Source organism: Oncorhynchus clarkii, chromosome 10, assembly GCF_045791955.1.
Source record: "Oncorhynchus clarkii lewisi isolate Uvic-CL-2024 chromosome 10, UVic_Ocla_1.0, whole genome shotgun sequence".
Taxonomy (NCBI): domain Eukaryota; kingdom Metazoa; phylum Chordata; class Actinopteri; order Salmoniformes; family Salmonidae; genus Oncorhynchus; species Oncorhynchus clarkii.
This window is the reverse complement of record NC_092156.1, coordinates 66,095,137-66,123,112: the sequence shown is the minus strand read 5'-3', so window position 1 is coordinate 66,123,112 and position 27,976 is coordinate 66,095,137. Positions and strand designations below refer to the sequence as shown.

General features: G+C 43.4%; 1 protein-coding gene across 3 annotated transcripts in view; it reads right to left on the bottom strand.

Moving 5' to 3' along the window:
- The window catches only part of LOC139419016 (mineralocorticoid receptor-like), a 105,258-nt gene that overhangs the window by 45,452 nt on the left and 31,830 nt on the right, over positions 1-27,976 (bottom strand). For 2 of the 3 annotated variants that reach the window (XM_071168838.1, XM_071168839.1), the window contains exon 3: positions 3,940-4,067. In XM_071168838.1, the coding sequence (XP_071024939.1) occupies positions 3,940-4,067 (128 nt within the window). Of the gene's footprint in view, positions 1-3,930; positions 4,068-27,976 lie in introns of all 3 variants that reach the window. The other variant, XM_071168837.1, reaches the window with a different exon arrangement.

Here is a 27,976-nt window from a genome sequence, read left to right as displayed (position 1 = left end):
AGGGGAACACCACGGTTCTGGTGATTGTGGATCGGTTCTCTAAGTCCTGCCGTCTCCTCCCGTTGCCCGGTATCCCTACAGCCCTACAGACTGCGGAGGCGTTATTCACCCATGTCTTCCGGCACTACGGGGTGCCGGAGGACATCGTTTCTGATCGGGGCCCCCAATTCACGTCCCGGGTATGGAGAGCGTTCATGGAACGTTTGGGGGTCTCTGTCAGCCTGACCTCCGGTTATCACCCCGAGAGTAATGGGCAGGTGGAGAGAGTGAACCAGGAGGTGGGTAGGTTTCTGCGGTCGTATTGCCAGGATCGGCCAGGGGAGTGGGCACGATACATTCCCTGGGCTGAGATGGCTCAGAACTCACTACGCCACTCCTCTACTAACGTGTCCCCTTTTCAGTGTGTGTTGGGGTACCAGCCGGTCCTGGCACCATGGCATCAGAGCCAGACCGAGGCTCCTGCGGTGGAGGAATGGATACAGCGCTCCAAGGAGACCTGGAGGGCCGTCCAGGAATCTCTACGACAAGCGAGTGGACGGCAGAAGAGGAGTGCTGACCGCCACCGCAGTGAGGCCGCCGTGTTTGTACCGGGAGACAGGGTCTGGCTCTCGACCCGAAACCTACCTCTCCGCTTGCCCTGCCGGAAGCTGGGTCCGCAGTGTGTAGGGCCCTTTAAAGTCCTGAGGAGGATAAACGAGGTGTGTTATCGATTACAACTCCCTTCCTATTATCGTATTAACCCCTCGTTTCATGTGTCTCTCCTCAGGCCGGTGGTAGCTGGTCCCCTGCAGGACAGTGAGGTACCGGAGGTCCCCCCCCCCCCCCCGCTGGACATCGAGGGGTCCCCGGCGTACACGATCCGGGCCATTCTGGACTCAAGACGCCGGGTGAGGGGCCTGCAGTACCTCGTGGACTGGGAGGGGTACGGTCCGGAGGAGAGGTGCTGGGTACCGGTGGGGGACATCTTGGATCCCTCCATGTTGAGGGATTTCCATCGCCTCCATCCGGATCGCCCTGCGCCTCGTCCTCCGGGGCGACCTCGAGGCCGGTGTCGGCGCGCTGCGGGAGCCGCGCGTCAGGGGGGGGGGGTACTGTCACGAGTCCGACCAAGGGTGTTTCCCTTTCCCGGGCAGGTGGCGCTCGGCGGTCGTCGTCACCGGCCTATTAGCTGCCACTGATTGTTTTTCCTCCCCCTCCTTGTATGTTGAGTGGTAGCACCTGTGGATGTTTAATTAGTTTGTCTTTATTAGACAGCCGGCCCGCCTGGTTGTTGTGCGGGATTATTTCTATGTAACCTTCGGCTCTGTGGTATAGGCACGTGTTAGTGCCCGGTCGGGATTGTTTCCCCTTGTACATTTTGATTCCCTGTGTTGTGGGAACGTAACTTTTTTGTGAGCACCCTGTGGTGCGTTGGTGCGATTAAAAGACGCGCAGCATTGAACTCTCTGTCTCCTGCATTTGACTCCACACCCACGACACCCGGAGCATTACAGTTGTCCTGTTTGTAAGGCAGAACACAGGATCCGCGTCGCGAAAAACATATTCTTGGTCGTACTGATGGTGAGTTGACGCTGATCTTATATTCAGTAGTTCTTCTCGACTGTATGTAATGAAACCTAAGATGACCTGGGGTACTAATGTAAGAAATAACACGTAAAAAAACAAAAAACTGCATAGTTTCCTAGGAACGCGAAGCGAGGCGGCCATCTCTGTCGGCGCCGGAAGTCATCTGATGCTCGTCAGATGTGGCAGGTCTTGCAAACTATCACAGATTACAAAGGGAAACCCAGCCGCGAGTTGCCCAGTGACGCAAGCCTACGAGCGAAATGCCTTCTATGTTCGCTTCAAGGCTAGCAACACTGAACCATGCATGAGAGCACCAGTTGTTCCGGATGACTGTGTGATCATGCTCTCCGTAGCCTATGTGAGTAAGACCTTTAAACAGCATGCGCTGACCAGATGGCAAGTGTCTTCCCTTACATTTTCAACCTCTCCCTGACTCAGTCTGTAATACCTACATGTTTCAAGAAGATAGTCCCTTTGCCCATAGTCCCTTTGCCCAAGAAGGCCAAGGTAACCTGTCTAAATTACTATCACCCTCTAGCACTCACATCTTCAGCTTTGAAAGGCTGGTCATGGCTCACATCAACACCATCATCCCAGACCCCCTGGACCCACTCCAATTCTCATACTTCCCCGACAGATCCACAGATGACGCAATCTCTATTGCACTCCATACTGCCCTTTCCCACCTGGACAAAAGGAACACTTACGTGAGTATGCTGTTCATTGACTGCAGGAAACAGAGGGCCGAGAACGCCCCCATTCACATCAACTACCTCGTACCCCTGCACATTGACTTGGTCCCGGTATTCCTTATATATTGTCTCGTTATTTTATTGTTTCCTTTTACATTTCTATTCTGATTTCCTTTTACAGGTTTTATACATTTGTCTTTAACTCTGCATTGTTAGGAAAGGGCTCGTAAGTAAGCGTTTCACAGTAAAGTGTACACCTGTTGTTTTCGGCGCATGTGACAAATACAATTTGACATGGCTATCTAACACACAGAACGAGGACATGTTTAGGGGCTAATTGAACAAGTGAACAAAGCAGCAGTTGTTCCACAGAAATCACAGCAGTTTCCCAAGAGGCAAACAGTCTACAGATTCCAACTGTGTATCCCATTTGGAATTGAATGAGCCTAAAATAAGACTGAATAGGCCTGGGTGATAACACTCTTAACCAACCTCATGTGGCCAACTCTGCTGCCTGCTTTCTGCACAAACAGCTGCACACACACACACACACAAACACAAACACACAAACACACAGATCTTCAGCTGTTATATGTTAACTCTTCCCAGCCCTCCCAGGCACGCTCAGAGTAGAATGATATCATTTCTGATCCGATAACCCAGGAGACCTAATCCGGTTTCTTAGGAATATATATATTGACTGTTTGTAAATATCATCAAATGAAGACCTAATTCAATAGGAGTTCACTGTAGTTCCTCAGTTGACTGCTGAAAAAAACACCTACCGACTGCCTTGTTGGTGCTTGCCTGCCTCCTCGGAGTGTGTGTGTGTGTGTGTGTGTGTGTGTGTGTGGTGTGTGTGTGTGTGTCCATGCACGTATGTGTGTGAGATTTAGCCCAGTGCCTCACGCTACACACAGTAATGAAAAGCGCATTATGAGTTTTTGTTTTTTCCCCAGCTAAAACACAGCATAAAGGGCTGTTATGGGAGAAGTATGTAGTTTGTGAGGTTTTCAGTCATCTTAGGCCACAAACTGTACATGCGGAGCAATTTAACCTTATTTGTTTCTGACTGAGTCATACATTTCTGTTTAAAACTATAAATATTTGACAGGTAATTATCTAGAAGCTCCAAAAATGGAGTCATTCGTAAACACCAGTTTACGACTTCCTTTTAAACTTTATTGGTATTTCTTTAGACTGACTGGTCTGGTGTCACCTCTCTCTGGGTGAGTATGTTTTGGGTTTGGGCTACTTTGTTGCTAGCTCAGCATTTTCTCCTGGAGGTTATTCCTCTAAGACTATATGGAGACTGGTGTGAGTTAGCCTAGCGCCAGGGCGCTAACTTAACTTAGCACTGAGGTTTAAACCCGGTAATGGAGGGGTTGTGTTTCGTACACAACCAAAATGGCCGACAATTATCTTTAAAGGCCATATTCACATCTTCTGACCAGGCATATTTCTGTCCCCAATCAACTGTACTACTATAGACAGAAAAGCAGATTATAAACAGAAGCTCTTTAAAATGCATTTCACACTTTCTTTAAGACTTTATTTTACACTGTGTCCCATATGGAGTCTGAGGCCATAGAAGGGAGGGTTCCTCAGACTTCAACAGGAGGCACGCTAGTAAGCACCCAAACCCAGACCCAAACGGAAAGGCATATCATACTTTTCCTACCTTCTACGGCTCTCTTGAAGAAGACCTTGCAGCTGCCGCATGTAACAACCCCGTAGTGACATCCCGACGCCTCGTCCCCGCAAACCAGACACACTTTGGCTGTGGACGACGGGTGTCTCAGCGACGCGCTGAAACAAAAGCACACACCGAGACGACACAGTTTAGCCTTTAAAGCTGACAAAGTAATTGTAATCCAACGACATCAGAAACGGAGGCCTCTGAGATGCTGTGAAACATTCACATTTTTACTACGTAAACAGTACATTAGCCGCACAATGTGGCTAACCATACGGATCCCTGCCAACTGACAGAAAAGAGAAAGGATTTTGCACTTGTCAGATTTACTGCAGTGAGTTGGAAATGACGCTGACAGAAACACAGAGGAGACGTCTTTAGCAGGCTAAGAAAAACAAAGGACAGACAAGAGGCTGTGAGGAGGGGTGTGTGTGTTTTTGTCTGTTTGTGTGTGTGTGTGTGTGTGTGTGCGTGCCTGCGTGCGTATTTGTGCAAAATAACAGCAAGACTGTGGAGTTGATTTGGCCCAGATGACAGAGTACAGATTAAAGTCAGATACACTACAGTCAAAAGGCAGAAACTGTTAGCAGATGTTACACTAGGCTAACCTAACAATATCTCCCCTTCAACTACCTATCGCTGATGTCTAAGGTCAACTTTGAAACAACTGTTTCCTAAATAATGGATTCTAAGATATGTAGACTATAGGTCTGACCTACGCCGTTGTCCACATGTGGAGAGAGATGTCAAACCAATGTCGATAGACTATCAGCCAAGTTGATAATGGGACAGGTCCCACTATGGACTGACCTGGCTGCAGAGTTCACATCCTGTTATGTCACTGAGTCTTGCTCCATAGTTAATGATTCTCCAGGTGGTAATCAGGGGCGAGGACTTAACTTGTTATTGATGACACGGATAGGTCGAACACTTAGTCACACACACACACACACATATAGGTGGATCGCTTAGTCACTGGGCTCAGGGCATTGTAGGCCACTTATGTACGCGTTGATGTGATGACACATCACACAAGTTTGCTCAATCATGTTGTTCTCCCTTTCTATGTTGTGAGTCATGCTATGGCTTACTGGGTCACTATGGCTTACGGGGTCACTATAGCTTACGGGGTCATTATGGCTTACGGGGACATTTTCTAATAATATGCCAGACGAGTTCACCTATGCCTTAGGTCAACTTAACCAGAGCGTACTGGGGTTACGCAAGAAATACTGAGTGGCGACTCAATATTGTACTGTGTAGCCAGTGTCATTGGTCAATTGGCCTGCTGTACTTAGGCAAGGTCGAAAATGAGGCTTTGAGAAGATATGGCTATGCCGTTACGGTAGATAAGTTCAAATCTATACTGTAAGTTACACGCACCATAAAATACATCTCTAGAGAGAGGGAGGCAGGGAAGGAAAGAAGTATATATTTTGCCCAAACATTTAAAAACGGACCAGGCCTGGGTGCTCCAAATAGTTTCGCTGAATCAGCAGAGATCAGATTAAATCGCTGGGTGAAACCTGACATAGTTTTCGGGGCAGGAACTCGACAGCGGCACAGTGATGTCCTGTAGAAAGGTTTGAAAGTGACCCTTTCAAATGATGCACATGGCATCAGCCTAAATTGCGGGAGTAAACTCTGGAGCAGTTGTGAATACACTGTGTACAGTGGGTAACATATTGAAGGCTTGTTTCTCAGGGCGGGACATTCATTAATGTCAGTTATTAATGTCTACTCCAGATACTGAGTCAGCCGTAACCAAAAGCAGTCTATGTAGCGAGAGACGTAAAAACCAGACAGAGCACAGCGTTGTTATTGACAAGATGGCTTATTATTCCAAGGGTATTTGAAGTGTTTAATGTAAGTTACAGTGCTGTGGAGTAAATGTTGTACATGGTAAAAAATATATGTTTAGTCTATAATACACATTTTTGCTGATTTACACAAAAATAATCTATGCACACAAATAGACACACATGCATTGAAACACACACACACCCTACCCCCCACCGAAACAACAAAAACAAGGAGATAGGTACAAAAACAGGACATGTCGTATCAAGACATAAAAATGACCTCCCTCCAGCCCCCCTCCTTCCATCTAATTACCTCGCTCATCTCAATCAATAACACACAAGGTGATTGTCTGGTTAGCATTCTCCCGACATCCTTCATCAAACGAGCTATCTTCTCTCGCAGACACACACACACTGGCTCTAACACACACACTTCCTGCCAGGGCTTGCTGGAGGGGGTAAACCAACAGCGGCAAGCAGATACGATCAGGAGCGCTGATCTAATTCAACCTTGACCATCTACACACACATTCAATTTCTTAGCGCGATTAGAGGAGTCTCTATCGAGATGCGTGTGTGTGTGAGTGGATCTGTCTGGCACTGGGCCTGTGTGTGTGTGTACGGGTGTGTATGTGTATGTGTGGGTGGTTCTATTTATGATCAGCCTGCTAAGCAGACCTCATTTCCCCTAAACCCAGTCATCTTTCCCACACCAAAATGCATTGACTGAACTCTGTAATATCAGCAAAACGATGCAGAGATGTGTGGTGAATACAGGGCCAGTAAGCCAGTTGCCTTGCCACGTCACAATAAACTCATCCACCCACCCCCACCCCACGCCCCCGCCCCTGCCTCGCTGCCGGCCGGTCCCCGACAAGGTGACTTCCCCTCCCTGGGAGGAGTTATGTAGGTCATCCCGACTCCTGCTTATGAAACAAGCAGACAGACAGCGGGCCAAGGCTGGCTGCAGTGACTGTGCACACACACACAGCTCCAACAGAACTGTAGTATAGTGAAGGACGACAACACCCAGCCCAGTCAGGATAGAGAACTGACAGGCTACATACAGACATGGATGCATATGAAATGGCACCCTATTCCCTATGGGCTATCTCTGCATACCTGTTTCTGGAATGTTTGTTGAATGTTTTTACATGAACCTACCAACAAACATTCTGGCATCTAGTACTTGTTAGTTGGTATGTCTTTATTTCTTTAGCAAATTTCTACTGTACAGTTAAACTGTTAAACCTCTATGGCAGTGGTGTTCAAAGTTTTTAAGCTGGGACCCAATTTTTTTTTGCCAGAATTTCTGGGGACCTTATTTTTCCCCAATAATTTCTTGTGACCCCACCATACCTCAAATCTAATGACACAACCTTAAAATTGGTCATTTCATTTTTAACCAAAAAAAACATATGCTCAATAAAATTGTATTTTTCAAATTAGCTTTCTCAAAAATGTGAATTTCTGTACATTTTGGCGACCCCACTGCAGTTCCCCCGCGACCCCGACTTTGCATGGCACTGCTTTATGGAGAAACAGAGACAGTTGTCCATTTGTATGAAGAGCTCTATTGTACTTTCACCAGGATCAACGTAACCACAGCTCTCTCCAGTAATGTCTGTTTATTGCAATGAGCTCAACCTCTTTTAATACTACAGCCAGATATTAGTGTCATCCTTCCATCTGTTCCTGGCCCAAACCGTGCCAACACCCAAATGTGCTTTATAAGGCTGCAGCAACAAACTAACACTAATAATCAGCCATTATATATGTTTTGCCGAGTACGAGTTGATGAACAGAATCACTTCTTTGGTCTGTGGAAATGATATTCGGGTGTTGTTGGTGTTGTTTTGAACATTAAGTATGCCATCAACCCTAGCAGTTAGCATAAGTATATAACGCAACATTCAACCAGCACTCTGTGATGAATCAGAATCACAATGTCAATATCTACCAATTTTTCAGTTCAACTCTTTTTACATGGACTATACCAAACATTAGGGACACCTTCCTAATATTGAGTTGCATCTTCCCCATTTGCCCCCCGGAACAGCTTCAATTGGTCGGGGTATGGACTCTACAAGGTGTCGAAACCGTTCCACAGGGATGCTGGCCCATTTGGACTCCATTGCTTCCCACAGTTGTGTCAACTTGGCTGAATGTCCTTTGGGTGGTGGACCATTCTTGATACACACGGGAAACTGTTGAGCGTGAAAAATCCAGCAGTGTTGCCGTGTTTGACACAAACAGGTGTGCCTGGCACTTACCACCATACCCCAATCAAAGGCACTTCAATATTTTGTCTTACCCATTCACTCTCTGAATGGCACACATACACAATCCATGTCTCAATTTTCTCAAAGCTTAAAAATCCTTCTTTAACCTGTCTCCTCCCCTTCATCTACACTGATTGAAGTGGATTTAACAAGTGACATCAATAAGGGATCATAGCTTTCACCTGGATTCACCTGGTCAGTTTATGTCATGAAAAGAGCTGGTGTCCTTAACATTTTGTATACTCAGTGTATATGACTTACTTAGTTTATAATGAATTAATCCTAATATATGTAACTACTTTTAAAGGGTTAGTTCGGGATTTCCCCAGAGTCAGATGAAATATACCATTTTTGTCTCTGCATCCAGTATGAAAGAAGTTAGAGGTGGTTTCGCCATGCATTAGCAGTCCACAGGAATGCTAGCATGCTAGCTGTTCCAATAGGCAACTCCCTAAAACAAACACACCACTTCAATACAGCTATGACAGGAACAGAGTTTTCATAGCAGGTTAGGAGAGCATTTTCCCTATCCTTAATCCTAAACCGTTTCCTAACTTTAACCTAATTGTCCTAACCTGCTACATAAATTCTCCTAATCTGCTACAAAAAGGTAACTTCCGGTCGTAGCTGTATCAAAGTGGCGTGTTTTAAGGGAATCTCGTTCCCATAGACTTCCAGTCACTGCACTAAAGCTAGTTAGCAACTTTAAACTGCAAGCAGATACATAAAAACAGTATCCACGAGTTCATCTGACTCTGGGGAAGTAGATAAAGGGCCTCATTGCCAAAATCCTGAACTATCCCTTTAAGAGCCCAATGTTCTACCACCACCAGACACATGCAAAAGCAGGTGATATATCTAGCCTCAAGATACATGTCTAAAAAGGAGCTCTTATTCTTTTCACTCTTGACCCCAGTCTCTTTTACGTTAGACATGTACCATTGGAGACTAACTCAAGGGGACTTTCAATGCTACCAGAAGATCAAAGCCCCCCCCCAATCCTTTTTTATTATATTTCTTTACAAAAAGTCCCAGGGAAAGAATTTTCATTGTTTGTAGTCTACCTTTAATCTTCAAACAATAACACAGGCGATACAATAGCAGTTTATTTCATCGCACAAATCTCTCGTCAGAGTAAGTTGAGCAAACAACCTGAATTTCTCGCCCTGCCTCGCTCCATATGAATCCGTAAAATATCTATGGGATTGATTTCCCCCCGCAATATCTCACTAGAGACTCTATTTTGTCTCAGGGGACTATATGATAATGGGAAAACTAGATAAGGCCTGGAGATGTGATTGTGGGTGTGAAGCCAGAAAAGAGCCACTCACTGACTGTGCGGCGAATGCGTTATTGGGCAACAACAGGACAGATGTTGGCGCTCAAACTAGACGCCAGGCTAATTTGGATGTCACACTGGGATAACACTGAAAAAACCCAGAATGCTTCAAATATCTGGACACTTTCTCAGCTGTGTAAGGAATGCTTTGTCAGCATGAGTTAAGTTAGTGAAGATGGGTGATTTAGCTAAAGTTAATGGTGGTGGTATTAGGGGGAAAGGCAGGGATGCAGCCTCATAGAAGGATACTATTGGAGATTGTTTATCTCTATGGATGATAAACAGCCTATTGGATATCCTACAATAATTGTCTGTCGATACAGATGGTTTTTTCATATGTATTTTATTTATTCACTACAAATCTGTCTTAGTGGGTCAGTTGCCTCTGTATTTTGCCCGGCTAGAGAGAGAAAGAGTTGGTTTGTTTTTACCTCAAGACTGTCAGTAAGCCTCCAAGACTAGAACACAGGTCAGGAAAGGAGTGTGCATTTAGGGTCAGATGAACTCTGAAATTAGGTTGGATGTCGGGAATGGTTACCGTGGAAACTGAACAGAAAATAAGGCATCTGCCGTCATAGACAAAGTAACGGGAGGCAGTCTCAGAAGGTTACTCGTGTAAACGCATTACGTGGGTGATTTTAGATGTCATCGCTGTGACCCTGAAGGCAGAACCCATGTGAGGGAATCAAACCCGTTGACCCCGATAAGTACATTAACATTACATATCACGTAAACAACCTGGATAACCTCACAAGGGCCCTGTTGGATAGAAGACAAAGATCTCATCAGGCATGTACTATACTGCTCTCTTTCTATCTCTCTGTCTGTCACTCACATCTGCACTACACACACAGAGCACATAAAGGATAGGGGTCATGGCAGTGTGTGTGTGTGTTTCAAGTTTTAATGTCATGTGCACAAGTACAGTGAAATACCTTTATTTCAAGCTCCAAACCCAACAATGCAGTAATCAATATCAATATAGCACTAAAAATAACAAGGTAGAACAAAAACACGAGAAATAATAATAAGTATTAAGAAACTACTTAGAGTCAGTTCCAATACCATATTTACAATGTGCAGGGATAGTGGAGTGATAGAGGTACAGTAGATATGTATATGGGTAAGGTGACTAGGCGCGTGTGTGTGTTTGTGTTGGCTTACCTTGGGTACATAGATAGCGATATAGTCACTGAGTCATTCCACTTAGCTATACTGTATTACAGGGGTCAGACAAGAGCCATAGCCTCACTGAACCCACAGTCTTGAAAGAGAAGTACCCTTGACTTGTGCAAACAATAGCGCTACAGTACAGTGACCCGCTATGGTCTAGAGTACACTATTTATATAATCCACACCTCGAAATTTAGAAAAATGTTATGTAAAACAAACAGAGAGAGGGACAGAGAACGGATAAAACGAGTTATGTAACTTGTAGTCAGACAGCCTAAACATTAGGACACCCACTCACCACCTCCCAACGAGACACAGAGGTCTATTGAGGTGGAATTAGAGACTGTTGTTAGGGAGCTACTTTACTTCAGACTCTGTGAAGGTGACCCTAGCATAAGGCCTGTTTGGAGAGTACCTGAGCACGCAGAAATCTGATATGTGTATCCCTACGCCTGACTTCTGTTACAGTGATACTATGGTTACAGTACTGTACACTGGCCACTGTGGTTGCACGGGTGGTAAAAGGTTAACTGTGGCCAAAGATGCTTTCTATGGGTTCTGATGCTTCTAGCCTTGAGTTGCACTTTTGACAACATATCTACAGTTTTTCACCTTTGAATGTGTATACTTTGACTGTGTACAGATTAAGGCAGCCCCCCGCACCTCTCTGATTCAGAGGGGTTGGGATAAATGCGGAAGACACATTTCAGATGACTACATTCAGTTGGACAACTGACTAGGTATCCCCCTTTCCCTTTCCTTTTTTTGTATTGCTTACTGGGTATTGTCCAATGAATTCTGCAACCCCTCCCTCTTCAAATCATGGCCTTTGATGGACTGTCGTTTCTCTTTGCTTAATTGAGCTGTCTACCAAGTAGGGCTATCTTCTGTCCACCACCCCTACCTTGTCACAACACACCTGATTGGCTCAAATGCATTAAGAAGGAAAGAAATTCCACAAATGAACATTTAAGAAGGAACACCTGTTAACTGAAATACATTCCAATCTAAAATATGAATATTTGTTTAACACTTTTTTGGTTACTACATGATATGTGTTATTTCATAGTTCTGATGTCTTCACTATTATTTTACAATGTAGAAAATAGTCAAAATAAATAAAAACCCTGGAATGAGTAGGTGTTCTAAAACTTTTGACTGGTAGTGTACAAAGTGGGGCATATCTGGGATTCTGGGTATTTCATCCCAATTTTGTTTTTATTGCGCAACAGAACATGAATTGACTGTCCGATTGTATCTGGGCTGTGATTGCATTCCTTATTGTATCGTATCTGTGTTTGTGCTGTCTGCTCACCGCATAAACTGTCCCTGACCCTCCTGATAACAACAACAGATCTTCTCTCTCTCTATATCTCTTCTCTCCTCTCTCTCTCTCTTCTCTCTCTCTCTCTCTCTCTTCTCTTTCTCTCTCTCTCTCTCTCTCTCTCTCTCTCTCTCTCTCTCTCTCTCTTCTCTCTCTCTCTCTTCTCTTCTCTCTTCTCTCTTCTCTCTCTCTCTTTCTTTCTTCTCTTTCTCTCTCTCTCTCTCTCTTCTCTTCTCTCTTCTCTCTTCTCTTCTCTCTCTCTCTCTCTCTCTCTTCTCTTTCTCTCTCTCTCTCTCTCTCTCTCTCTCTCTCTCTTCTCATTCTCATTCTCTCTCTCTCTCTCTCTCCTCTCTCTTCTCTCTTCTCTCTTCTCTCTTCTCTCTTCTCTCTTTCTCTCTCTCTCTTCTCTCTCTCTCTCTCTCTCTCTCTCTCTCTCTCTCTCTCTTCTCTCTCTCTCTTCTCTCTCTCTTTCTCTTTCTCTTTCTCTCTCTCTCTCTCTCTCTCTCTCTCCTCTCTTCTCTCTTCTCTCTTCTCTCTCTCCTCTCTCTCTCTTCTCTCTCTCTCTTCTCTCTTCTCTCTCTCTCTCTCTGAAGAGAGAGAGAGCCGGGAGACGAGGAAACATTTTTGACTAGGCATGCAGAATTCTGCAAAACTATCCTCTTTGTACAACGTAAAACACCAAATAATGCAGGCAGAGCAGAGTTAGGCCCGATACCCGCTAATTATCAAAATCCAGAAAAGAGACGTTAAATTCTACAACCTCCTAAAAGGAAGCAATTCCCAAACCTTCCATAACAAAGCCATCACCTACAGATAAATAAACCTGGAGAAGAGCCCCCTAAGCAAGCTTGTCCTGGGGCTCTGTTCACAAACACACCCCACAGAGCCCCAGGACAGCAGCACAATTAGACCCAACCAAATCATGAGAAAACAAAAAGATAATTACTTGACACATTGGAAAGAATTTACCCCCCAAAAATGAGCAAACTAGAATGCTATTTGGCCCTACACAGAGAGTACACAGACAGTGGCAGAATACCTGATCACTGTGACTGACCCAAAATGAAGGAAATCTTAAACTGTGTACGGACTCAGTGAGTGTAGCCTTGCTATTGAGAAAGGCCGCCGAAGGCAGACCTGGCTCTCAAGAGAAGACGGGCTATGTGCACACTGTCCACACAATGAGGTAGAAACTGAGCTGCACTTCCTAACCTCCTGCCAAATGTATGACCATTGTATGACCAGACATATGTTTCCCTGAGAATACACAGACCCACAAAGAATTCGAAAACAAATCCAATTTTGATAAACTCCCATATCTACTGGGTGAAATACCACAGTGTGCATCACAGCAGCAAGATTTGTGACCTGTTGCCGCAAGAAAAGGGCAACCAGTGAAGAACAAACACCATTGTAAATAACAGCCTACATGGCTAGCAAAACAGCCGAACCAGATCCACAGGTCTAACTGCACCTCGCCTAGTGTATCTCCTGACATATAGCTGAGAATAGCCCGTTTTATGGCAAGTTAAAGGGAAAGTTCAGGATGTTGGCAACGAGGCCCTTTATCTACTTCCCCAGAGTCAGACGAAGTAGTGGATACCCTTTTTATGTCTCTGTGTCCATAGCGTTAACGCAATGAATGCAAGGCTATGGGTATCTGCTACCATACTAGTATTTCACAACACAGTATCCCATTCCCGACCGAGAACTTTGACCTTTACCTTAAATAACCTAGAATACCAGCTGAAAGGTTAGTAGAGACATAGAGCTGACCTGGTCTGAGCTGACCTCAGCTGACCTCCTTTAAGCTAGAACCTTGACATCTAGTGATTAAAACTAAGCCTGAGGACAAAGTAATCCATTATGGAACTTAAATTTAGCCTCCATCACTCACTGTCACACCTATAGGCCTTGGTCAAATGTAGTGCACTATATATGGTATAATATGGGGTGCCATTACAGATGCAGCACTGACTGTAACTAATTGCCTGAGATAATGAAACCATCTAAGAATGTTCGCGTGAATCTCCACGGCGATGTGAGTGACAGGCTGTTATTAACTTCTGGCTCGAAACTCCCATAATTCCCGGTTGTCAACATCAGAGAGTCTAGAGAGGCAGAAGTAGTAATAAAACCCATCGGCCTCAGTCATGTGATACGGTTTTGAATGAGCTGCTGTCTAACCTAGCGCACAAACTATGTCTCTGTACTACACTCGTAGAAAAAAAAGGTGCTAAGTAGAATAATATAGGGTTCTTTGGTTTGTCCCCATATGGGAACCCTTTTTGGTGCCAGGTAGAACCCTTTGCAGAGAGGTTTTCATAGAACCACCTGTAAATGGTTCTACTATGTTACCGGTGACTACCTCGTTTTTACATGAGGTGACTGACTACCTCCATGAAGCTGGTTGAGAGAATGTGCAAAGCTGTCATCAAGGCAAAGGGCTACTTTGAAGAATCTCAAATATGAACTATATATTTTGATTTTCAGTGGTGTAAAGTACTATAGTAAAAATACTTTAAAGTACTACTTAAGTGGTTTTTGGGGTATCTGTACTTTACTTTACTATTTATATTTTGGGCAACTTTTACTTTTACTTCACTACATTCCTAAATAAAATGTACTTTTTTTATTTTTTTTATGTACTTTTTTCTCAAACATTTTCCCTGACACCCAAAAGTACTTGTTATATTTTGACAGGAAAATGGTCCAATTCCTGCACACACATACCTGGTCATCTCTACTACCTCTGATCTGGCGGACTCACTAAACACAAATGCTTTGTTTGTAAATTAATGTCAGAGTGTTGTAGTGTGCCCCTAAAAAAAAACAATTAAAAACCAAGAATATTTGCTGTCGGGTTTGCATAATATAAGGAATTAGAATAGTTTTCCATTTACTTTTGATACTTAAGATCATTTTAGCAATTCCATTTACTTTTGATACTTGAGTATATTTAAAACCAAATACTTTTAGACTTTCACACAAGTAGTATTTTACTGGGTGACTTTCACTTTTATTTGAGTCGCTTTCTATTAAGTTATCTTTACTTTTACTTAAGTATGACAATTGAGTGCTTTTCCAGCACTGTTGATTTGTTTAACACTTTTTGGGTTACTACATGATTTCATATGTGTTATTTCATAGTTTTGACGTCTTCACTATTATTCTACAATGTAGAACATAGTAAAAAGAAAGAAAATACCTGGAATGAGTAGAGTGTCCAATCTTCTGACTGGTACTGTATATCATACAACCTAGTTATAACCTAACACAGTGGTGTTAGGGAACTCCTAGTTTACAGGCCCCATCAGGCCTGCAAGTCACATTATGCTGGCTTGCAAAGTGATGTGTAAATCCTATTGGAATCCAGATATGCAACAATTTGAACTTTTAATCACCTGCTACCTGCATTCAGAATGACTGCCAGGATAGGCAAGACTGAGTAATGAGACTCCCGAAATCATCTAAACTGGAACAACCATCTCAGTAACGGGTGCAATAAATCCAGATTAGTTTAGGAAAATGAATGTAATTTATCTTTGTGTAGCATAAGATTAATCAACCAATCAATGTATATGCAAAAACACAAATATTGAAACAAAGATTTCTGAAAATCAAGCTCCAATACAGAATGCTGGGAAATATGATAATGATGGGTGTGGTTTTGAGTGTATTACTTTACACATAGTAAAAATGACACAATCACACTCAACTCTGGTTACTAACACCAACACTGGGATTATTTTACACCACTGAGTGTTAAGTTAATTTAACTTCTGAATCAAGACAGAAATGTTACACTTAAAAATCAACACATGGTAATATTGGCCAATTGGCTGTGTACCATCCAATACGGGTTCAATTTAAATACAAATAAATACAATACACTGCTAGTTCACTCATACTCCCTTCTATTTTCCTACTCTCTGCTCAAGAGAATCACAGAAAATACTACTTTTAAAGAAATAAATCATGGCAAAGATATATGTCAGTACTGTATGTAAAATGATTAAAGGAATACCAGATACATGCACAAATATTCCCATATAGGTACAAACATTTTTAAATTCTCATATCTTTTTAAATTGATCAGATCACTCGAACTCCTGATGTTAAAGTGTTAACACTGAGGTAAACACTAATGCTCAGGCACTATTCAAAATAAATAAATAATACAATAAAAAAGCTGATTCAGATTCAGAAGAGTAGAACCCTTCTTGTGACTCCCAAAGAATCATCAAAGAACACTCCAAAAACCATTCTTGGTATGTTAAAGTTTTTAGGTAGAACCTTTTGTCTTACAAAGAACCCCCGTCTTCCAAATAGGGTTCATCAGATTCAAATGGTTCTTGCTAGACCTTCTTAGATCTTTGCTGTTGTTTTGCAACGGAATTATCTACTAGGCCGATAATGACTAATGACTGATTCCGGTTGTGCCAGCTATGTATCTGACCAGAGAAAACCTCTTGATCAACAGTCCAAGGATGCGTCCCAAATTGCACCATTACCCAATTCCCTACATTGCACTACTTTTGACCAAAGCTCTATGGGCCCTGCCGTTTGGGACACAACCCAAGTCTGAACCACTTTGATCTGGAGCTGAGACAATATCTGTATTGACTCGAAGAATCAAGGCCTCACAAGTCCAGTACAGCTCTCTGATCAGTTAATGAACCTCATTGTTTCTGTTTTTAGCTGCAAACTTCCAGGAACGTTGTGCTGGAAGCAACCAGAAAATTCCCAATAATAGGCCTACACAGTCGGCAACCAGCTGGCAAGACTGCTTGTTGAGAAATAAACTTACTGGGCATAGGATTGATCTCCAGGCCATGGGAAATTGTGAGATACCCCAAACAAGAAGCCTGGTCATATACACAATGAGCTTTAAAAACAGAACAGAACATGAAATAAACACCACCACGCAATGACTTTGATCGTATTCCCCCCTCAAAATAAAACCTGTACAATAGCAAGGAAAACAAGCGAACGAGTTCCCGTTAGGCGTTAAATCTAATCAAACCGAAGAAAAGGCCATGTTTTCAGCACCTTTGGGGTAACCCGGCACACTATTTACACTAATCTAGCTTAGTGGCGTAGCCCATAGACATAAACAGAACCTGCTGCGTCAAAGCTGCACTGCTAAAGCCTGTTTCTCTGAGGCAACAAATCCTCTGCTTTCGGTGACACAGGTGAACTTGTGACCCTTGTCACCCTTAGCGTTTAACCTCCTACCCCCCCCCCCCCCTCCCTCCTACCCCCATCCTACGCCACCCCCACCCCCCTTTGTTCGCCCTACCCCCTACCATGGTTCTCTACAGCTCCAATACCAGGCCTTGTCTGTTCGGCCCCAACAGGCCAAGCCAGGGTATGGACCAAAACACAGTCAGTTTTGAGTAGCTATGACAAACAGGAAATCTCTAAAGTGCAAGATTATCTTGTGAGGATCAGGCCCTAGCCCTGACCTGAGCCATGTACCTCGACCCAGGCTAACAGCTCTCTCTCTCTCTCTCTCTCTCCCTCCTCCCTCTCTATTGTACTTTGCAGCAACAGTTATTTCACACTTTAACTTTGTCGCATCACCGAGTACAGTAGTATTGTGCCAGTAAGATCGATTGTGAACATGTAGGCAGAAAGTGTAGAGACTCAAGTGTGTGGAGAGGTCATGACCTGAGCATGCATAAATGTAAAGAGTAGGACTCTAGAAGCGCAGCTAAAAACAGATGTTGATCTAGGGCATGCAAGTAAACTATGTACCATTATTTATTTAACCTTTATTTAACTAGGCAAGTCAGTTAAGAACAAATTCTTATTTATAATGACGGCCTACCCTGGACAACGCTGAGCCAATTGTGTGCCTCCCCATGAGACTCCCAATTACAGCTGGTTGTGATACAGCCTGGAATCAAACCAGGGTCTGTAGTGACACCTCTAGCACTGAGATGCAGTGCTTTAGACCGCTGCACCACTTGGGAGTCCCCTAAAGAAATGATGTTTTAATACTATACGGCGTGTCCCATTTGTTCCACTGCTTCATGCCGTAGTCACATGACTACAGTAAACCCAGCAGCCAGCCTCCCTTATGAATTCCATCTGTACAATGACCCCTAACCTCCTCTTGAGCTTTGAAGATTGCATCTAGACTGTGTGTTTACTCTACAGCACAATAAACAATGAGCGGCCAAACTCAGGCCCAGACTGCTCCTCCTCCTGCTTGTCAGACAGCCAACTTGACCAATCTCAGTATCTTAATGAGTTAAATGTGAGAGTATGAGAGTCCCTGCAGTTCAATATAAACATTATAGCTACAGTAGCCAGATGTCCGCATACAAGTGAAAATCACTCAGCATTGATACAAAGACAAACACAGTGTTTCCCCTATATTCATTTAACTTGAACAACTAAACCAGATATACAGTATGTAGAAAAGATTATGGCGCTATTATGAGATCATCATTATGAGAACTAACAACCACAAATTAAAACTACACATTCAGGGAGAATGTAAAATTCAAAAAATGTCATGGCATGGGGCCCCCATTGTTATTATGTTTGAGTTTTCTCTCAGCCCCATGATACAAATGTGTAGATTGTAGGAAATTAGCTTTAAAACAGATTTTTTTTCTCTCTCAGCCCCATGATAAAAACAAGCCTTAAGGAGGAGGCCGCGCCCATTGACCCCCCCCCCCCCCCCCCCTGTTGATACACTACTATTTAATAGGCCTAGTCTTTCTTTAACATAGCCCACTTTGTGTATTGAATTGAATTGAATTGAATTATGCATTAGTACGTTAATGGTTAAAACACATAGTCAAGCTTGGCATAACATTGTAATCTGCAGAAGCGTATTCAAAGAACGACCTTCATCGTAACATGAGGATATTTAGAGAAAAGGTATTCCTCGCTCTAAATCTATGGGTGTTAGCTGGGCACAAAAAGCAGTAATGTAGGTAGGCTATCAATCAATCAATCAATCAATCAATCAAATGTATTTATAAAGCCCTTTTTACATCAGCAGATGTCACAAAGTGCTTATACAGATACCCAGCCTAAAACCCCAAAGAGCAAGCAATGCAGATGGAGAAGCTCGGCTATACGTGTTGCCAGCAACCATAGACATTAGCATAGCTGTCACATGCAATATCCATCACCTACCACCAGTCAGTGAATTCTAAATAAAAGATTGAATAGGTTTTCGAAGGAGACTGGTTGAGAGATGTCTTATGCAATGGGGATATAGCTTACTTCTAATGTACTGTACTATGTACACGATATACAGTACATATATACTGTTTGTATACTCCTACAGTATAGTGCTGTGCTTCAAAATATTCTGTGTGTGGGGATGTAGGTCTGTAGCCTAATTCTCTAACCTACTGTATATACATCAGAGGAGGATGGTGTAAGGGTTGAGCATCTCAGTAAAGTCACAGAGTATGAAACCGCAACCACAAGAAACTACAAGGCAGGCAGGCACTGCACTGGACTGCTTGCCAGCCAAGGCCCTCGTTAGCTGGCCCACTGCCAGGTGGTTAGCACTAGGCCAGCACATTCTGCATAGGACTGGGAGCGCAAGCTAGACTGCCTAGCACTGTTGAAGCTTTCCAGTCAGGCTTTATGTAGTATTTGACTACGACTGAATTCTAAAATGTCACCCTATTCCCTACGTAGTGCACTACGTTTGACCAGGGCCCTTGGCACTACATAGGAAATAGGATGCTGTTTTGGATACTTTGACATGCTGAGCTATGGAATAGCTGCATTCTGGAGCCCAACAAGAAGCCCTATCCACAGACATGTATTCCCTCATCTAGGTCCAGGCAAAACTCTGTAAGCTGCTTACACCCGTCACAACAAGGTGTCATGTGAGGCCAACCTCCACTTCAATACATGCCACTTAGCAGACGCTTTTATCCCAAGCAGTTCAACAGTAGGCCTACAGAGTGCATACATTTAAGTATTATGCATGTAATCCCTGCACAAATTGATGCTTTTTTTGCATTGTTTACTGTGTTAAAAAAAATCGCCCAAATATACATTTTGCTTAAGCAGGTATCACAACTTTAGCCTATTTAAAGTCATGTCCAACTTCAGGAACAACTATGTCTATGTCTTGGGGCTGCAGGTGGCCTAGAGGTTAGAGCGTTGGATTAATAACTGGAAGGCTGCAAGATCGAATTCCTGAGCTGACAAGGTCAAAAGGTCATTCTGCCCCTGAACAGAGCAGTTAACCCACTGTTCCTAGGCCGTCATTGAAAATAAGAATTTGTTCTTAACTGACTTGCCTAGTTAAATAAAAATGTATATAGGGGGGGGGGGGGGACTATTTCAAGTATAGACAGAGTGGCAAACAAATTGCATGTATTATGTTTATTTTCAAGAATGCACAATTTATCATTGGACTATGAAGAATAAACATTATCTGTAGTAATCTCACAATGTATTTCCAAGATGATTCTGAGTTTGTACTTTGTCTCCACAGTCAACTCATTTCTAAAATGGACTAGTCCGGGCACAACTATCCCTCAGAGTTTGTTGACAGGTAAGCTGTGTTGAATTATACTCCCTCAAAAAATAACAACACATCAACTGACTGGGTGTAATGTCAGGTATGAATATGCAAAAATATATCATTTTAAAAGGTGTTTTAGCTAGCTCACCAGGCTAACATTAAGCTAGCTGCTTGCTAGCTAGATAGCTGGACCACCAACTGAGATGTAGGTTTCTGCGGGCATTTTGAGTAAATGTAGTTACAGACTACAATGCTATTGGCTACTGTACCCGTCCTTGCCTGAACCCATATACCATATGTCCTGATGATGCATGAAACTCTCCTGCCTCCCATCAAATGGGCAGGTCTTTTATAAATGACAAGCATAGCTATATGATACCTCTATATGATAACTTTGTTATGTTCGTTGTACAACTCTGTGTTTGTTGGGAGAGAATAGTGCATGACGACGTCTTCCCTCTCATCACATTTTGCTACAAGCCTAACAACTGACCTGACCTGACCTGACCTGACCTGTGTAGCTGCACAGCTTCTGTTATTACACCAACAACGTCCAATCAGCCATATGAGGCTGGTAGAGTACAGTATAAGGGAGGCCACATCTATAATACTCAAATGTAATATAATACTCTCTGATCCTGGTTCAACTGAGGATAATGGATATAGTCTGTGTTTCCTCTACATGCATTTAGCAGAGGCGAACCTAAATCGTGGCCGCCACTGCCCAAATGTTTTTATATATACAATATAGATGCATGCCCCAGGAAGACCACATCCGCTAACTTTGCCACCACAGATCAAAAAAAATCCTAGAGGAAACACTGATTTGAAATTGCATTTGACTGGCTTAACCCAGGGCAACACTCAAAACAAAGCAAGGTTTTTTTTTTCTTCTGAAAGGTCAACTTTGAGATTCTGATCCACCACAGTAGTACAAAAGGATCCTACACAGACGTGCTACAAAATGTTAAGGAACAAGAGCATTAGGACCACACACACACACCAACACACACACGTACCCGGTTCTGCTAAAGCTAAATGTGTCCTTGCCCGATGACCTTTATCGAATTTGTGCACGTCAGCGGATTACTGGCACATATGGCCATTGGACGAACAATGCCACACCTGTTCTAGCACGCGTTGCAATCACGTCCCAGTGAAAAACATAACCATAATAAAGAAAAACCTCAAACAGACAATAATAGACTATCCAGGGAACGTAATGCATTTGATGATGCTTTTTCCACAATCCCAGCAGTGCTATATGTTGTTTAAAATCCTCAAACTCAGATGATATCACAGGTGGCTGGTGGCATCTTAATTGGGAAGGACAGGGTCATAGTAATGGCTCGAATGGAATGGTATTAAACACATGAAAACCATAAGTTCGCTACCATTCCATCCACTCCGTTCCAGACGTTATTATGAGCCGTCCTCCCCTCAGCAGCCTCCTGTGGATGATATTCATGTTCTTGTGAAACGTCTGATTCTAATCAGAACAATAATAATGTGGTCAGTCAGTCGCATGAGAAGAAGAAGCTGTGTCACATTAAAGTTGTAAGATGCTTTCTCGTTTAAACCAGTTCTACACACAATTTGGACTGTGTTATTCAAAAATACAAAGAGAAAGGTCACGAGTGGTTGTGCAACAAGAAGCATTGAAGACAGAGAAACCGTAATGGGAGGGAGACTATTCAAATGCACAGAGAGTCGATTTGGACTGTAACAGTGTGGAATACAGTGATTCACCATCAATGTCTCTGGATTGACTGTGATCCCAGTTCCAATCACACAGTGAGTTCAGCACCCCAAACCAGGCACTGCCAGGCAGTCATGCCATGCCCGGCTGTACCCCACAGACTCTCTCTGCCCCAATCATTTGGTTGACATGAGAGAGAGAGACATGTTACAACACTGTATATAGACATAATATGACATTTGAAATGTCTTTATTCTTATGGAACTTTTGTGAGTGTAATGTTTACTGTTCATTCACTTTTATGTATTATCTATTTCACTTGCTTTGGCAATGTAAACATATATTTTGAGAGAGAGAGAGAGAGAACCATGTGCAATTAGCCAGTCAGAGATGCTTCAAAGATCAGGATGCTTTCTAAGAACACACTCCCTATCCTCTACCACCCCCCCCCCCCCCCCATCAAAAACATACACCCCTCTCCCTGCTGTCCTTCCACACAGACGACCGTTCGACGGGAGGGCAAAGCCCTAAAACTAAAAACCAGCCGGCCGTTCAAGACAAGAGGTTAGAAATAACATCAATCACAGTAACCTTGGCTCAGGTGAGAGAGAGCTACCTCAGACATGGCCCCGGACCCATCTACTGATGTATATTTAATAAGGGGAAAAATATTTGCAGTGGCGCGAGAAGCTGTGCCCTTTCAGCCGGGCGCCCATGTCACCTTGGACCACCATTTTCTGGTGATGTCAGCAAGCAGGCGGTACAGTACAGTTGAGAGGGAGGGAGGGTGAGAGCGAGAGAGAGAGAGAGCACTTCTCTATGGCATTTACAGGTTCATTTGGGGGCTGGAGAGATGGCCATGACCAAGGTCAAGTTAGCTACAGTACATCTACCAGCAGACAGTGTTGTGGTGGTGCTTGCACCAGTATGTAAACTATGCTTGAAATCCTGCTCATAAAATATTGCTACAAATGAGAGTAGCCTAGCTACCTAGCAGTGGAACACACAGTTATGTAAGCACCAGAAACAGTAATCTAGTACAACTGTCCCTCTCTGTCCCTTTCTCTCCTCTACCCCACCTTCTCCTCCTCCTCCCCAGGCTCCCTCTCCCCCTCTCTCTCTCTCTCTGTGTCTGTCTGTCTGTCTGTCTGTCTGTCTGTCTGTCTGTCTGTCTGTCTCTCACTCTCTGTGTCCGTCCGTCTGTCTGTCTCTCACTCTCTGTCTCTCACTCTCTGTCTCTCACTCTCTGTCTCTCACTCTCTGTCTCTCAGTCTCTGTCTCTCAGTCTCTCACTCTCTGTCTCTCTCTCTCTCTCACTCTCTCTCTCTCACTCTCTCTCTCTCTCTGTCTCTCACTCTCTCTCTCTCTCTGTCTTTCACTCTCTCTCTCTCTGTCACTCTCACTCTCTGTCTCTCTCACTTTCTCTCTCTCACTCTCTCTCTCCTTCTGTCTCTCTGTCTCTCTCTCTCTCTGTCTCTCTTTCTCTCTCTCTCTCTGTCTCTCTCACTCTCTCTCTCTGTCTCTCTCACTCTCTCTCTCTATCTTTCTCCCTTTTTCCTCCTTCTCCAGGCTCCCTCTTCTCACCTCATCTGACCCCTTTCCTCTCTCTGTCTCTCTCCCCAGCTGATCCAAAGCAGCCCCATCATAATTCCTATCACGTCACACTTTTTAATGAATCATCACACCGACCATGCTTTGCAGCTCAAACGCCCCAGTTCAAATAGAACGCTGCCCAACTCAAATATTCTTGGGGCCTCCGGGAATATCTCCCACTATTTTCCGTCCCAAGGAAATACTGTCAATTCATCCCCCTCTTTTTCGCTGCCGTCTTCTGCAAACAGTACGTCTCATTGTTGGAGGTGTATAAAACTCTGAAGATTAGGATAAATACATGACATCCCTCCGAGTTCACTCATAAATATTTAGGAATGATGGGAGACGGCTAGGTCTCAGGCATGGAGGGAGGGGGAATATATATAGTGCTTTATTTGGAAGGTGTGTGTGGGAGTTTGCTTTGTTTAAAGTGGGAAGTGAAAATAATGTATCATTTTCACAGGAGCTGGAGACGGGCTAGGGTTCTAGATCGGTGGAGATGGATCTCTTCCTAAAAGTCCTAACAGCGCTTCACTACTGCAGTCAGTCAGTCAGTCAGTCAGTCAGTGTGGATTTCTGGCCTCTTTAATTACACTTTGCGGGCTGGAGTTTAGTCTCAAGTGAGATTCGTTTTCAGGAGTGCTTAAATGGGAGACCGTGGGGATTTGTACGGCGAACAAAGGATTTCCTATTGAAAAGACAGGGCTTTGTACGCATGGCGGAAAAGCTGCTTGTAGCCGTGGCATTTATATATTCACAATTCTGATTCATCTTGTGAAACCCTTTTTCGCGGTTGTTAATGGAAAATAAAGCATGATTGGTTGATTGAGAGCTAGAAATACAATACTAAGATGGGGGGAGTACAACGAGGGATATGAAATCTCCCATCTGCTCTAGTACTGATCTAGGATCAGTTTGGCCTTTAAGATCATAATGATTAGGATTATATCGACGGGGGCACCTGATCTTAGATCAGCACTACTAAGAGGCTTTTTGAATATGGGCCCTGTGCTCTATTCTACATAGGGCTGTTTTGACACCAGGTATAGCACATTGGCAGCCTTTGAGGTTCGACTATATGCCCCTCTCTCTCTCTCTGTGTATTTTGCCCTTGGGGTCTGCCTGTCCTTAGCGACTTTTACAAGAAAGCTTGTCAAAACACGGTGTTATAGAGTAAGTAGTGCCCTGTGCTGGGATGATCCCGGGCCAAAACACACACACACACTCGGGTTACAGTTTAACCCCAGAGGAGGTGACACACACACACTCCTTTGAACTGGTTTACCGCTGCTAGTCTTTACTGCTGCTAGTCATATTTTCCGTTTAGCACCTCCGGTCTCTACACACACATTAGCGTCACAGTCTACTTCTACTAGATAAACTGCCCAGAAATGGTATATATAATCTGTTGTCTTTGGGCAACCACTACCGTCGTACGGGTTGTCACTTAGGCATACATTACAGTCACTCCGGACTCAGAGCTAGGCTATTCTACCCCACAAGCATCAATACCGCATAGCCTTTAACTAAATAGGTGCCACATGTGCATTCAGGGCCCATATTCATAGTGTCTGAGAGTGCTGATCTAGGCTGATCTGTCCATATAATATTATTCATTATGATCTAAGAGGCAAAACTATTCCTAGATTAGCGCTCATACTCTGAGACGTTTTGTGAATACAGCCCCAGGACTCTGATTGGATGTAGTTAGACATCTTCTGAAGTGTATCTGAAAGATTCACTGCTGCACCCGTTCTAAATAAATCAGCAACTGGCTAGACCGATCAGATGATGAAAAAACATTATGCTTGCTTTGCTTCCATTTTTAGGGGTCTACCGTCCACTTCTTTGCTTGGTCGATGCTTTCTGTTCTGCACAGCAAGAACCAGGTAGTTAGGATACAAGGAGAAAAGACATCCTACAACTCAAATAGGTTTTTGATGTATATATTTTGAACTCTATATATCAAACTGCCATGGTTGTTTCCAAAACCACTTTCCCCTCTGCTAACACATCTTATCCCAACACAAAAGCCCCCAGAATATATAAATGTTTTTCAGGGTTGGGGTGTATTCCATTTCAATTCAAGAAATATACTGGAATTCCAATTTGGTTTACTTTCTGAATTGACCCCAACCCAGGTTTGTATACAATGTCAAACATACAGTAAATCTAACCTCCATGACCTCTGACCTTTGCTTTGAATTCCCCTCATGTCCTGGTATAACAGATGTCACGCTGCCTGCTTAGCGAGTACCGCTTCCTCCTCATTCAGCTCACACTGAGACTCGAACCCAGGACCTCTGCTTTGCTAGCACATGTCACCTCCCTCCCAAACTTCCTTACCAAGGCTAGCTATTCGGTGGCGCAAGTGGCGACACTTCAGGCTGAGGAGTAAGATTCACATTTCCCTATGTGCCACACTTATGTGCTACACTGGCTGTAGTAAATCCACTCGTCTGGCCAGTCCTTGCCCCCCGGTTCTCCTTTGTCCTCCTCTGTGGGGCTGCATCCAAATGGCACCCTATTCACTACAAAGTGCACTATATAGGAAATAGGATGCCATTTTGGACGCACAGGGACTGGCTTGTTGTAGCGCCACAGGGCCTGTGCCTGCCACCACTTCTGTACTCTACAACGTCTTGTAAACACCACATCTTTCTTCAGCTGTTTCCTCCTCCTCCTCCTCTCTTAGTTCCTTCTGTTTGTCAAACATACACACAGGACTGTATAGAGATGTTTTATTTTCTGGTGGCCAGACAATTCGACTCTTAATATATGGATAAATCCCTCTTCCTGTGTTCTGGTTTTGGGTAAATATGCTATAGGTTTTTGGCAATGCCATTTAGACAATTTATTTTTAATTCAGCAAAATACCAGTATACTGTATGTACTGAAGGTAATTCACATGAACATGCATACTAGTCTCTCCTGAAAGCCAGTTTTCCCTTCGGAGTCAGGATGTTGTGCAGAGGTCCATTTTGAATCCTGTTTGTTTTATTGTGATACCATCAGTTGTTATTAACGGCAAACAGGAAACGGAGGATAAATTAATCAGTCTGTCTGAGACGCTTGCCGTCGGCCATCAATCAGTAACAATACAGTCACTGTTGATTTAATTGGTTGGGAATGCTGGTTTGGCTACAGATTGTACTGAAACATCACCTCCTCAACCATGGCAATAACGACTAGTCCCAATCCCAATTCTCTAGGAAAGTGTTCACTTGTGCACTCCTCCCCATGCATCTAAACGCAATGAGGGGAAGTGAACTGGTGCACACTTAGAGCAGAAGAGCAGTGAATTTAGATGCAGAGTTAATACCATGTCAATCATTAGGGTTAGGGTTTGTACCATGTCAATCATTAGGGTTAGAGTTAGTACCATGTCAATCATTAGGGTTAGGGTTAGTACCATGTCAATCATTAGGGTTAGGGTTAGTACCATGTCAATCATTAGGGTTAGGGTTAGTACCATGTCAATGGTTAGGGTTAGTACCATGTCAATCATTAGGGTTAGTACCATGTCAATCATTAGGGTTAGGGTTTGTACCATGTCAATCATTAGGGTTAGGGTTTGTACCATGTCAATCATTAGGGTTAGAGTTAGTACCATGTCAATCATTAGGGTTAGGGTTAGTACCATGTCAATCATTAGGGTTAGGGTTAGTACCATGTCAATCATTAGGGTTAGAGTTAGTACCATGTCAATCATTAGGGTTAGTACCATGTCAATCATTAGGGTTAGGGTTAGTTCCATGTCAATCATTAGGGTTAGTACCATGTCAATTATTAGGGTTAGTACCATGTCAATCATTAGAGTTAGGGTTAGTACCATGTCAATCATTAGGGTTAGGGTTAAAACCATGTCAATCATTAGGGTTAGGTGTTAGTGCCATGTCAATCATTAGGGTTAGGGTTAGTACCATGTCAATCATTAGGGTTAGGGTTAGTACCATGTCAATCATTAGGGTTAGGGTTAGTACCATGTCAATTATTAGGGTTAGGGTTAGTACCATGTCAATCATTAGGGTTAGTACCATGTCAATCATTAGGGTTAGGGATAGTACCATGTCAATCATTAGGGTTAGGGTTAGTACCATGTCAATCATTAGGGTTAGGTGTTAGTGCCATTTCAATCATTAGGGTTAGTGTTAGTACCATGTCAATCATTAGGGTTAGTACCATGTCAATCATTAGGGTTAGGGTTAGTACCATGTCAATCATTAGGGTTAGTACCATGTCAATCATTAGGGTTAGAGTTAGTACCATGTCAATCATTAGGGTTAGAGTTAGAA